This window comes from Cavia porcellus, unplaced genomic scaffold (assembly GCF_034190915.1).
Source record: "Cavia porcellus strain 051 isolate PalLab524CR breed Dunkin Hartley unplaced genomic scaffold, mCavPor4.1 scaffold_1, whole genome shotgun sequence".
NCBI classification, from domain to species: Eukaryota; Metazoa; Chordata; class Mammalia; order Rodentia; family Caviidae; genus Cavia; species Cavia porcellus.
In genome coordinates this window covers 174,560,354-174,575,421 of record NW_026947484.1, presented here as the reverse complement: position 1 = coordinate 174,575,421, position 15,068 = coordinate 174,560,354, and the positions used below count along the sequence as shown (strand labels likewise).

Below are 15,068 nucleotides of genomic sequence, written 5' to 3'. Positions count from 1 at the left end.
GCTCAAGACCAGCCTGAACTGCAGTAAGAGACCCTGTCTCAAAAAGACAAAAAAAAAAGAATCTCCCAGGTAAAAGAGGAAATGATAAATGTAATGAAAGAAATGCTAAACACATCTATAGAAGACATAGTTAAAAAATTAGAGGAACAATGCAAAAAGATGGAAATCCTGAATGAACAGTATATGAAACAAACAGAATGCATGAAGCAGATTCAAAGAGATATACAGGAAATCAGAAATTCCATTGGAAGTTTGCAAAATCGCCCCAACCCTAGTGAAGATAGAATTTCAGATCTCGAAGATAAGATTGCAGCAAGTGAACAGGAAAGGAAATATCTTTTAAAATTAATAAGGAATCAGGAAATAACAATTCAACATCTGCAAGATGATGCAAAGAAAAACAACATAAGATTGATAGGTATAAATGAAAAAGAAGGTGACAACACAAATGATATCAAGAGGCTATTTACAGAAGTAATAGCTGAAAATTTCCCAAATATGAGAATGGAAACTGACATATAGATCAGTGAAGCACATAGAACTCCAAGTAACCATAACCAAAATAAAACTGCACCCACACATATAATAATGAACATCCCAGAAATCTAACATAAGAACAGAATATTAAAAGCTGCTAGAGTGAAGAGACAGATCACCTGTAAAGGAAAGCCTATCAGACTCACAGCAGACTTCTCAACACAAACAATGAAGTCAAGAAGAGCATGGAGTGAAGTATTTCAGATCCTAAAAGAAAATGAATTCCAGCCCACACTCATGTACCCTGAAAAACTGTCCTTCAAAATAAATGGAGAAATAAGATACTTCCATGACTAAAAACAGCTGAAGAACTTCATGACCACCAAACCAACCCTGCAAAGAATACTGAAAGACACTCTAGATAGACATAACTAAGCAAGGCAAACAGTTAGAGTGGAAAGGTAAAGAATAAACAGCAGAAAGATAACATGTCAAAAGTAAACCAATATATATCAGTTATAACCATTAATGTAAATGGCCTCAATTCACCAATTAAAAGAAATGGACTGGCAGAATGGATCAAGAAACAACACCCATCCATATGCTGTATACAAGTAACACATCTAACCAAAAAGTAAACTCATAGACTGAAAGTCAAAAGATAGGAAACAATACTTCATGAACAGGATCCCCCCAAAAAGCAGGGTAGCTATTCTGTTTGCAGACAATGTGAACTTCAAACCAAGAATGATCCTAAGACATAAAGAAGATCACTACATACTAGTTAGGGGGAAACTTCAAGAGGAAGAAATAACAGTTTTAAATATCTATGCACCAAATATGGGAGCACCCAGCTATACAAAAACAAATATTAACAGAGATGAAAAATCAAATAAGCAATAACACAATTATAACAGGAGACCTTAACACGTCTGACACAGAGGAACAGATCAACTAGACAGAAAATCAGCAAAGAAATAACAAAACTGGATCATACCTATGAGCAAATGGACTTGGTGGTCGTATACAGTGTTCCACCCAACAACCTCGAATATACATTGTTCTCAGCAGCACATGAATGCTCTCTAAAATAGACCCTATAATAGCCCACAGAACATGCTCAAGTAAATGCAAAAGAATTGCATGTTACTGGATCATAGCACCATGAAACTAGAAATTAATGACAAAAGAAACAGCAAAAACCCCACAAACACATGGAAATTGAATAATACACTCCTGAGCAATCAGTGGATCACAAAGGAAATTAAAGAAGAAATTAAACAATATCTACAAGCAAACAAAAATACAAATACATCTTACCGGAATCTGCAATGAAAGCTGTCCTCAGAGGAAAATTTATTGCCCTGAGTTCCCACATCAGGAAAACAGAATGAACATGAATAAACAACCTGATGCTATACCTCAAACATCTAGAAAAAGAAGAGCAAGTCAAGCCCAAAGCCAAAAGAAGGGAAAAAATTATAAAGATCAGAGCAGAAAATGCAATAGAGAGTAAAAAAACAATCCAAAGAATCAATGAATCACAGAGTTGGTGCTTTGAAAGAATAAATAAATTTGATAAACCCCTAGCCAATCTTATTTTAAAAAGAAAAGAAAAAATTCAAATTCATCCAATAAGGAATGAAAAGGGTGAAATCACTTACAGACCCTGTAGAAATACAGAAGTTCATCATTACCTATTTTGAAAACCTCTACTCTCATAGGCTTGATAACACAGAAGAAATAGACAGATTCCTAGGAACATATGAATTACCCAAGCTGGGTTAGGAAGATGTAAAACTGCTGAATAACTCAATTTCAATTAACAAAATTGAAAATGTAATTAAATCCTTAGTAACAAAGAAAAACCCCAGGTCCAGATGGATTCACACCTGAATTCCACAAGAAATTCAAAGAAGATTTAATGCCAACATTCTTCAAACCTTCAATGAAATCAAAAGGGAAGCAATTCTCCCTAACCCATTCCTGAAAGCGAATATTACTCTTACACCAAAACCTGAGAAAGACACATCCAAAAAAGAAAACTACAGGTCAATCTCCCTAATGAACATAGCTGCAAAAATTCCCAATAAAATATTGGCAAGCAAAGTGCAGCAAATCATCAAGATAATACACCATGACCAAGTGGGATTCATCCCAGGAATGCAGGGATGGTTCAAAGTACACAAATTGATAAAAGGAATCCACCATGTCAATAGAGCCAAAATTAAGAATCACATGATCATTTCTATAGATGCAGAAAAAGCTTTTGATAAGGTCTAACACCTATTCATGATAAAAACCTTACAGAAAATTGGAATAGATGATCTTTACCTCAATATGATAAAGGCACCTATGACAAACCAACAGCCAGCATCATATTAAACATCCGAAAACTGAAAACCTTTACCCTAAAATCAGGCACAAGACCAAGAAGTCCATTATCCCCACTCCTGTTCAATATAGTGCTGGAAATACTAGCCAGAGCTATTAGACAAGAGAGAGAAATAAAGCAGTAAGGATAGGAAAAGAAGTTAAATTATCCTTATTTGCAGATGACATAATACTTACATAGAAGACCCCCAAAATTCCATTTAGACTCCTAGGTATAATAAATAAATTCAGTAATGTAACTAGATAAAAAGTCAACACTCAAAAATCAATAGCATTCCTATACATTAACAACAAAATCACTGAGAGAGAAATAAGAGAAGCCACACCCTTCACAATAGCATCCAAAAAAATGAAATACTTAGGAATCAATCTAACAAAAGAAGTAAAAGATCAATTCAGGGAAAATTATAATACCCTGAAAAAAATCAAAGAGGACCTCAGAAAATGGAAAGACATCCCTTGTCCATGGATAGGAAGAATAAATATTGTGAAAATGGCCATTCTCCCAAAATTGTTATACAGATTTAATGCAATCCCAATCAAAATACCACTGGCATACCTCACAGATCTAGAGAAATCACTCCTAAAATTCATCTGGAACCAGAAGAGACCTAGAATAGCAAAGGCAATTCTAAACAAAAAGGCAAGAAAGGAGGCATCACAATCCCTGACTTGAAGTTGTACTACAAAGCTTCTGTAATCAAGTTGGCATGCTACTGGAATAAAAACATACCTGAAGATCAATAGAATAGATTAGAAGATACAGCTACCACTACAAACACACTCGGCCACCTTATCTTTGATAAAGGGGCCAAACACATCCTCTAGAAGAAAGATAGTCTCTTTAATAAATGGTGCTGGTGGGGCTGGGGATTTAGCTCATAAGTGCCTGCCTGGCAAGCTTGAGGTCATGAGTTCAACCCCCAGTACTGTAAAAAAAAAAATGGTGCTGAAAAAATTGGCTCTCCATATGCTGAAAACTAAAACTAGACCCATGCCTATCACCATGTACTAAACTAAAATCTAAATGGATCAAAGATCTAAATATTAAAACAGAAACACTAAATCTGTTGGAAGACAAAGGTATAAATTTTGGAGTCATGAGTAGGTAGAGAATTCATGAACAAGAATCAAACTGCACGCAAGATACTTCACAGAAGGAGTACCTGGGATCATGTCCTATTAAAGAATTTTTGCATGTCAAAAAAAAAATCTCCAGCATAGTGAAAAGAAAACCCATGAATTAGGAAAAAATCTTAGTGAACTGTCCCTCAGACAAAGGACTTTCGTCTGGAACATATAAAGAATTTTTAAAAATCACTCAAAATTCAAAGACCCAATCCAAAAGTGGGCATCTGAGATGAATACACAGTTCTCAGATAAAGAAATACAAATTGGCAAATAAATACATGAAAAAATGTTAATCATCATTAGTCATTAGAGAAATACATATTAAAACCACCCTGATATTCCATCTCACTCCAGAAACAATGGTCAGAATCAAGAAAACTACCAACAACAAATGCTGGAGAGGCTATGGGAAAAAAGGAACTCTCCCGCACTGTTGGTGGGATTGTAGACTGGTACAACCACTGTGGAGATCAGTCTGGAGATTCCTCAAAAAGCTAGGATTGGAAGTCCCATTTGACTCAGCTATTCCACTTCTAGGCATATTCCCAGAAGAACTGGAAATATACCACAGTGATATATGTGAACCCATGTTTATAGCAACACAATTTGTAATCATCAGATCTTGGAAACAACCTAAATGCCCATCAACTTTGGAATGGATAAGAAAGATGTGATATTTTTATACAATGGAGTACTACTCAGCTATAAATAATGATCACATAGAGATATTTATAAGTGGATGCAACTTGAGACCATACTCATAAATGAAATAAATCAAACCCACATGTGTAAATACCATATGGCTTTCCTAGTATAAGAAATGGTAAGAGTGACACTGTCCCTGGAGCCCAGCTGGTTTCGCTACTGCGCCTAGCCATTGGTGTGCAGGGGAGGAGCTGGGCGGATCTGGGGTGCCTGCATCGGCCCCTCCGTGTGTCTGGAGGACTGTGGATATCTCGGCCCAGACTGTTTGGGTCCCTCCAGGATTCCGGGTGCAGTGAAGGGGAGAGGTGGGTTTGAGGCCTCTACATCCGCCTCCCCATCCCGGTTGCACTTGGAGAACTGCTGAGCTCCCGACGGGTGGGCGGGCCCACACTATCCCCGGAGCCCAGCCTGTTTCGCTGCTGCGCCTAGCCATAGGTGTGCAGAGGAGGAGCTGGGCGGATCTGGGGTGCCTACATCGGCCCCTCTGTGTGTCTGGAGGACTGTGGATATCTCTGCAAGCAGGGAGGGATCACAGGTTCCTGAGGCACCACAGCCTGTGGTGAGTGCTCAGCATACTCTGCCCAAATCTCAGACTGTTCCGGACCCTCCAGGCTTCCGGGTGCAGTGAAGTGGAGTAGTGGGTTAGAGGCCTCTAAATCCGCCTCCCCATCCCGGCTGCACTTGGAGAACTGCTGAGCTTCCGACGGGTGGGCGGGCCCACACTATCCCCGGAGCCCAGCCTGTTTCGCTGCCGCATCTAGCCATCGGTGTGCAGAGGAGAAGCTGGACGGATCTGGGGTGCCTGCATCAGCCTCTCCATGTGTCTGGAGGACTGTGGATATCTCAGCCCAGACTGTTTGGGTCCCTCCAGGCTTCCAGGTGCAGTGAAGGGGAGAGGTGGGTTTGAGGCCTCTACATCCGCCTCCCTATCCCGGTTGCACTTGGAGAACTGCTGAGCTTCCGACGGGTGGGCGGGCCCACACTATCCCTGGAGCCCAACCTGTTTCGCTGCTGGGCCTAGCCATCGATGTGCAGAGGAGGAGCTGGGAGGATCTGGGGTGCCTACATCGGCCCCTCCATGTGTCTGGAGGACTGTGGATGTCTCAGCGGGCAGGGGGGATCGCGGGTTCCTGAGGCACCGTGGCCTGCGGTGAGTGCTCGGCGCACTCTGCCCAGATCTCAGACTGTTCTGGACCCTCCAGGCTTCCGGGTGCAGTGAACTGGAGTAGAGGGTTCATGAGGCACCTCGGCCTGTGGTGACTACCCTAACCCGGCTGTGATTGAAGAGCTGTGGAGCTTCCAAGGGGCAGGTGGGCGCACAGTGTCCCTGAGGCCCAGCTTGTCTGGAACTGCGGAGTTCTGAGCAGGCAGAGGAGGGCCATTGGTTCTGTGGGCCCAATGGCTTGGAGTAGCATGGTGCCAGAGTCTCAGTAGCTGCAAACATAGAAGGGTATTTTCAACAGATCCTGAGGAAGCTTTCAAATAACACTTGAAACACAGAAATATAGGCAAATGACAAAACGAAAGACCAAATTACAACCTCAAACCTCCAGCCCATCTCAAGAAACCCTAGGAGCAATGTATATAGAAGAAAATATATCCCATCCACCTCAAATATCGGATACAATAGCTACTGAAATTGACAAGCAACTCGAGGAAGCTTTAAATACATTCAAACTCGAAATAATCTCCCAGATAAAAGAAGAAATGATAAAAGAAATGAAAGAGATTCTGAATATATCTAAAGAAAACACAGATAAAAAATTGGAGGAACTAAACAAAAAGAATCCTTAAATGAGCAATATAAGAAACAAACAATACATAATGCAGATGCACAGAGATATACAGGAAATAAAAAACTCCACTGAAAGTTGTAAAAACCGCCTTAATGAAAGTGAAGATAGAATTTCAGACCTTGAAGACAGGATTGCAGCTAGTGAACAGGAAAGGAAAGATCTTTTAAAAATAACAAGGAATCAGGAAACAACAATTCAACAACTGCAAGGTGATGCAAAGAAAAATAACATAACAATGATAGGGATTAATGAAAAAGAAGGAGACAACATAAAGGATGTCAAGAGAATATTTAGAGGAGTCATAGCTGAAAATTTCCCAAGCATGAGATCAGAAACCGACATCAGGATCAGTGAAGCATATAGAACTCCAAATAGTCATAACCAAAATAAAACTACACCCAGACATATAATAATCACCATCCCAGAAATCCAACACAAGAATAGATTATTAAAAGCTGTCAGAGAGAAAAGACAGATCACTTATAAAGGAAAACCTATCAGAATCACAGCAGACTTCTCAGCACAAACAATAAAGTCAAGAGGAACATGGAGTGAAGTATTCCAGATCCTAAAGCAAAATGATTTCCAACCTAGACTGATGTATCCTGCAAAACTATCAGTCAAAATTGGTGGTGAAATACGATACTTCCATGACAAAGAACAGCTGAAGAACTTCAGGAACACCAAACCAACCCTGCACAAAATATTGAAAGACAGTTTATTTTTTTTTTTTGTCTTTTTCCTTTTTTTATCGGTACCAGGGATCGAACTCATGACCGCCTGCTTGCAAGGCAGGCGCTTATGCCGCTGAGCTAAATCCCCAGCCCCAGAAAGACAGTTTAGATACACAAAGGAAAAAACCACTAAGCAAAGCTGGTAATTAAACAGAACAGAAAGATAAAGATGCAACAGCAGAGAGATAACATGTCAACAATAAACCAGCATTTAACAGTAATAACCATTAATGTAAATGGTCTCAATGCACCAGTCAAAAGAAACAGACTAGCAGAATGGATCAAGAAACAAAGTCCAAACGTATGCTGTTTACAGGAAACCCATCTAACCCAGAAGGATACTCACAGACTGAAACCCAAAGGATAAAAAACAATACTTCATGCAGCAGGAATCCAAAAAAAGACAGAAGTAGCCAGTTTGTTTGCAGACAACGTGAACTTTAAACGAACAATGACCATAAAGGACAAAGAAGGTCACTACATATTTGTAAGGGGAAAACTCCAAGAGGAAGAGATAACTATCTTAAATATATATGCACCAAATTCCAGAGCACCCAGTTATATAAAACAATTATTAACAGAAATGAAAACTCAAATTATCAGTAACACAGTTGTAACAGGAGACCTTAATATGCCATTGACACCAAGGGACAGATCAACCAGACAGAAAATGAGCAAAGAAATAACAGAACTGAATCACACCTGTGAACAAATGGGTTTGATAGACATATACAGAATGTTCCACCCAACAACATCAGAATACACATTCTTCTCAGCAGTACATGGATCATTCTCTAAAATAGACCATATATTAGCTCACAGAAAATATTTAAACAAATGCAAAAGAGTTGAAATCATCCCTTGCATGTTATCGGATCATAGCGCTCTGAAATTAGAAATTAATGATAAAAGATACTGCAAAAATCCCACAACTGGAAACTGAATAACACACTCTTGAGTAATCAGTGGGTCACAGAAGAAATTAAAGAAGAAATTAAACAATACCTAAAAGAAAATGAAAATGCAGATACAACTTACCGGAATCTGTGGGATGCAATGAAAGCCGTCCTGAGAGGAAAATTTATTGCACTGAGTTCCCACATCAGGAAAACAGAACGAATACAAATAAATAACTTGATGCTACACCTCAAACAGCTAGAAAAAGAAGAGCAAGTCAAGCCCAAAGCCAAAAGAAGAGAGGAAATTATAAAAATCAGAGCAGAAATCAATGCAATAGAGACTAAGAAAACAATCCAAAGAATCAACGAATCAAAGAGTTGGTTCTTTGAAAGAATAAATAAAATCGATAAGCCTCTAGCCAACCTTATTTAAAAAAGGAAAGAAAAAGCTCAAATTCATACAATAAGAAATGAAAAAGGTGAAATCACTACAGACCCAATAGAAATACAGAAGATCATCAACGCCTATTTCAAAAACCTCTACTCTCAAAAGTTTGACAACACAGAAGAAATAGACAGATTCTTAGAAGCATATGAAGTACCAAAGCTAGATCAAGAGGATGTAAAACTGTTGAATAACCCAATCTCTGTTAATGAAATTGAAAATGTAATTAAGTCCTTACCCACCAAGAAGAGCCCAGGCCCAGATGGATTCACTGCAGAATTCTACAAGAAATACAAAGAAGACCTAATTCCGACACTCCTCAAACTATTCAATGAAATTGAAAGGGAAGCAATCCTTCCTAAGTCATTCCTGGAAGCAAATATTACTCTAGTACCAAAACCTGAGAAAGACCCAACTAAAAAAGAGAACTATAGACCGATCTCCCTAAAGAACACAGATGCAAAAATCCTCAATAAAATATTGGCAAATAGAATCCAGCAAATCATCAAGAAGATTATACACCATGACCAAGTGGGATTCATCCCAGGAATGCAAGGATGGTTCAACATACGCAAATCAATAAATGTAATCCACCACATCAATAAAGCCAAAACTAAGAATCACATGATCATTTCTATAGATGCAGAAAAAGCCTTCGATAAGGTCCAACACTTATTCATGATAAGAACTTTACAGAAAATTGGAATAGATGGTCTTTACCTCAATATAATAAAGGCCATTTATGACAAACCAACAGCCAGCATCATACTAAATGGCCAAAAATTGAAAGCCTTTACTTTAAAATCAGGCACAAGACAAGGATGTCCTTTATCACCACTCCTATTTAATATAGTACTGGAAGTACTAGCCAGAACAATTAGGCAAGAAAGAGAAATAAAAGGGGTAAAGATAGGAAAAGAAGAAGTTAAATTATCATTGTTTGCAGATGACATGATACTCTACATAGAAGACCCCCTAAACTCCATTGAAAGACTCTTAGATACAATAAATAAATTCAGTAATGTGGCTGGATACAAAATCAATACTCAGAAATCAATAGCATTCCTATACACGAACAACAAAATCACAGAGAGGAAAATAAGAGAAACGGGACTATTCACATTAGCAAGCAAAAAAATGAAATATTTAGGAATTACTCTTACGAAAGAAGTGAAAGACTTATACAGTGAAAATTATAATACACTGAAAAAGGAAATTGAGGATGATCTCAGAAAATGGAAAGACATCCCTTGCTCATACATTGTGAAGATGGCCATTCTCCCAAAACTGTTATACAGATTCAATGCAATCCCAATAAAAATACCATCAACATACCTTATAGATCTAGAGAAATCACTCCTAAATTTCATCTGGAACCAGAAGAGACCTAGAATCACAAAGGCAATTCTAAGCAGCAAAGACAAAGTAGGAGGCCTCACAATCCCTGACTTGAAGTTATACTACAAAGCAACAGTAGTAAAATCAACATGGTATTAGAATCAAAACAGAGCCGAAGATCAATGGAATAGATTAGAAGATACAACCACAACTACAAACACACTCAACCACCTTATCTTTGATAAAGGAGCCAAGCAGGTTCATTGGAAGAACGACAGTCTCTTTAATAAATGGTGCTGGAAAAACTGGCTCTCCATTTGCCGAAAACTAAAGCTAGACCCATGTCTATCACCATGTACTAAATTAAAATCTAAATGGGTCAAAGATCTGAATATTAAAACAGAAACACTAAGTCTATTGGAAGACAAATTGGGTAGAAACCTTGGAGACATAGGAGTAGGTAGAGAATTCATGAACAGGACTCAAACCACACAGGAAATACTTCCCAGAATCAATAACTGGGACCACTTCTTATTAAAAAGTTTCTGCATGTCAAAAGAAATCTCCAGCATAGTGAAAAGAAAACCCACAAACTGGGAAAAGATTTTAGTGAACTCTCTCTCACTAAAGGGACTCTTATCTAAAACATATAAAGAATTTTAAAAAAACTCAGACCTCCAAAATTCAAAGATCCAATCCAAAAATGGGCATCTGAGATGAATACGCAATTCTCAGATGAAGAAATGCAAATGGCAAATAAATACATGAAAACATGCTCATCATCATTGGTCATTAGAGAAATGCAAATTAAAACCACACTGAGATACCATCTCACTCCTGAAAGAATGGCCAGGATCAAGAAAACCAACAACAACAAATGCTGGAGAGGCTGTAGGGAAAAAGGAACTCTCCTGCACTGTTGGTGGGAGTGTAGACTGGTACAGCCTTTGTGGAGCTCTGTCTGGAGATTTCTCAAAAAGTTGGGATTGGAAACCCCATTTATTCCAGCTATTCCACTTCTAGGCATATTCCCAGAAGAACTGAAAGCATCATACCACAGTGATATATGTGCACCTATGTTTATAGCAACACAATTTGTAATCGCCAGATCTTGGAAACAACCCAGGTGTCCATCAACTGAGGAATGGATAAAAAAGTTGTGGTATTTCTATACAATAGAGTATTATTCAGCTATAAAGAAGGATCACATTGAGATATTTATCAATAAATGGGCGCAGCTTGAGACCATACTCATAAGTGAAATAAATCAATCTCACATGTGTGAATACTGAATAGTTTCCCTAATGTAAGTAATGATTCAAATATATAAAAATATGTGGTAATCATGATTCCCCATTATGTGGCCTTGAAGCCTTATAAGGTTTTCACTTATTAATTAGAAAGGCTTTATTCTGGGCTTCTTGATATGGAAATATTTGAAGCTATAGTATATGAAGTTTTATCCAAATATTTCAAGGAAAAAGACAGACACTATGGTAACTACTATTAAGTCGGGTTATTTGGTGGTGAAGCACTAGGTTGCTGACACAGTCATGCTTTGACCTGTATTGTTATATTGTTATGTCCTGTTTTATCTCAATCTCTCCCTTATTCTTTAAAAAAATTATTTAGTTATTTCTTATGTTTGTTTTAATTAAGGGGAAAAATTTTAAAAATTAGGATATATAATAGTATCTCTTTTTGATTTCCTATTAACTTGGTTTGAAGTCCTGTAATACTCCCACGATCTTGTTTTGACTGATTAGACTCTGTTCCATTCTGTATGATAGTATCAAGTTTGAGGTTATAGGCAACTACTTTGAAGGCAATAAGATTCACTAAGATGCCCATTCTGGTTTGACTATTGTCTCCTTTGGAAGTCCTGTAATGTTTACAATGCCTAAGTTTTATTGGTCTTGTTCTCTACTGTTTTGTCCAACTTTATAATATCTAATGAGATAGACAATTCTTTTTAAGGAAACAAGAGACATTGTTGATAACCATTGTTGATAACCTTGTACTCTTCTACATCATGTGCTATGTCTATCCTTGGTTTTGACTGACAGCTTTGTTTTGCCATATTTGACTTTATTCTCTCCCCCCCCAAAAAGTAATAAGAACTAAGGAGTAATAAAATCCAAAATGTGTAAATTTTGTTGTAAAAAAGAGATGGGAAAAAAAAAGAGCTCTAACGGATATAACAGCAAGTGTGTTTAGGGGTGTTAAATAGCTGACTATATTAATGTTTTTGGATCATTGAACACAGCTGTTTGCAGTCTCTCTGTTTGAATGTCCACTTTGTATTCTTTGATACTGTGATTTGAGGAACTATTTCCAAGATGATAATATGTAATCTATTAACAGGTGATTGCTTACTGTTATGTTTTTTTTTTGTAGTTCTGTATTACGTGTACCCTTATACCGCTTTGTTTTGTTTTGTGTTTTTCTCTTTTTCCTCTTAAAATTAAAAAAAAAAGAAATGGTAAGAGTACAGAAGATACAAAATACTCAGTAAATACAGTGAAAATATAAGAATTTGCTTAAAGGGGAAAAACTATCTCAGGGAAAATGAGGAAAAAGAAGAAGGAAGGGAAAAGAAAAAATATCTAAAATTATAAAAAATACACTTAGGATAGCTAAGATTACTATGCTACAGATTCTATAAGTTCTTGGAACAAAAAGTTAACATTCATAGGGTTGGAACAATTGTGCATGTTAGTGTATGCTGATCTGAGGAACTCTTGAAGATCATTATGTAAAATAACAACCCTAGTTATGCTCCTACCACCTTGTTTTGAAGGCCTATATAATTGTCAGTGTTTTGGGCTCTTTACTATTGTTATTTGTCTTTTTTGTTTTGTGTTTTCTAGGATTTTGTTTTGTTTTGTTTTTCCCTCTAATGCAGAAAGGATAGATATACATGTAGAAACTCATTCATGCATAGAACTTCTCCTAAACAGTTTATGAGAATCAATTATATAATGTGTGATGAGGTGAACAGCTACTTTGAAGAAAAAGAGACACTGTGGTACCCAGTGCTGATTCTGTAGTGTCATACTGTGAAATCCAGCAGCGCTATTATTCTTTGTTCAGAGTGATTTTAGTCTGTTTTGTATTGTTTAATTTCAACATTCATTAAGGTATGGACAGCTATTTTGAAGAGAACAAGAGACATAGCAGCCATTGTTGATTTCCCTATTGTCTGGTTTTATAATAAAGACTTATAATAAAGACTTCATCATCCTGTTCTGATCAGTTTAGTACTATTTTGTTTTGTATGAATTTATTGTGTGTGAAGATATGGATAACTATTTGGAAGAGTTGGAGGCCAGCCTGAACTACATAACAAGACTCTGTCTCAAGAAAGAAAAAAAAAATAAAATAAAAAGAAATCTAGCAAAGTACTTAAAAATAGGTTGTTTTAAGGAGGCTAAGGTAGGTGGATCACTTGAGCCCAGGAGTTTGAGACCAACCTGAAAAGCACAGTGATACCTTATCCCATCTGAGGAGAAAGGAAAAAAACAAAATTATTTCCTTTTTCTTTTATTTTTAGAGGAGGGTCTTACTATGAAGCCCAGACTGACCTTGAACTCATAATCCCCCTGCCCCAACATCCTAAATGTTGAGATTATCGGTATGCATCACCATGCCCAGATTTATTAGCTTTCTCAGTACTCTACTTTATGTGTTTTAATGTAAAACAGCTAATTTTATGCCATTCAGCAGCCAGACCAAAAGATTATTGTTGTTCCAATGATTGAGGGAGAAGGAAGTACTAGAGATTGAGCCCAGGGCCTTTGCATTGAGCTACATCGTCAGCCCTTCACCTTTTTCTTTAACTTTGGGTCAGGTTCTCACAGAGTTGTTAAATTGCCCAGGCTGGGCTCAAACTTACAGTCCTCCTGTTTCAGCCTCTCAGAGTTCTGGGATCACAGGCAGAGTTTTTTTGTACCTTAATCAAACTAAGCTTGGCACAGTAGCACAAGCCTAAATACCTAGGTACTCTAGCAGCTGAAGTTCACTTAAGCCCTGGAGTTCAAGGCTAATCTAAGCAACAAAATGAGAGACCATGTCAAAAAAAATTAAGTGTTTAATATGAAAACAATAATAATAAAAAACTAGGCACAGTGACATATACTTGTGATCCCAGTTACCGGGCAAGCTAAGGCAGAATGAAGGGTCACTTAAACCCAGAAGTTTGAGATCAGCCTAGGCAAATAAATAAGAGTCTGTCTGGGGAAGAAAAAAAAAGAGGAAAGAGACAGAGAGAAAAGAAGGATAGAAAAATGTAAACTGGAGGATGGGGTTTAACTCAGTGGTAAATCATATGCTTAGCATACGCAGCACCTGGGTTCAATCCATAACAACCCCCTTCTCCCCAAAAAAGTAAATATGAAATATGTTCTTCAGCAGAGGGAATGGCTTTCACTAACAACATCCTAGCTATTCTGCTGGACAGGTGAAAAACTAACTATACAACCATTCTCAAAAACTGAAAATAGCTCTTTTTCTATGTTGTCTTTCTAGCTGAACACACACACACTGGCTAATGGTTTTGCACATATTTAATGGCATCTCTGTCCCTTCCTTCCCTACCTAGAAATGGCTGGAGCTTTTGTGGCAGTGTTTTTACTAGCAATGTTCTATGAAGGACTCAAGATAGCCCGAGAAGGTCTCCTGCGTAAATCACAAGTCAGCATTCGCTACAATTCCATGCCTGTCCCAGGACCAAATGGAACCATCCTCATGGAAACACACAAAACTGTTGGGTAAGAAGATTCAACAGGTTTACATGGAAATTCTGGAGAGCTGGCTTAGTTAAGCAGCAAAGCAGCTATTTGTAGTAGCCTTGTCTTGAATGAAGTAGACGCAGGTGGTGAATCGCTGCAAGTTCAAGGCCAGTATGCACTAAGTGAGTTCAAGGCCAGCCTGAACTACACAGCTAGAACTTGTCTCAAAAAACAAAAAAACAAGCCGGGCATGGTAGCTCATGCCTGTAATCCCAGCACTCGGAAGGCTGAGGAAGGAGGAACGTTGCGAGTTCAGGACCATCCTGGGCTACAAAGTGAGCTCAAGGCCAGTCTGAACTGTATAGTGAGACCTTGTCTCAAAAAGACAAAAACAAAAAACAAAAAAACTCATTTGAGGC

At 37.9% G+C, this 15,068-nt stretch overlaps 1 protein-coding gene across 1 annotated transcript in view; it reads left to right on the top strand.

Moving 5' to 3' along the window:
* Positions 1–15,068, top strand: part of Slc31a1 (solute carrier family 31 member 1) — a 62,105-nt gene that overhangs the window by 42,948 nt on the left and 4,089 nt on the right. The window contains exon 4 of the mRNA XM_003463793.5: positions 14,520–14,688. Coding sequence (XP_003463841.1) covers positions 14,520–14,688 — 169 coding nt within the window. The remainder of the gene's footprint in view (positions 1–14,519; positions 14,689–15,068) is intronic.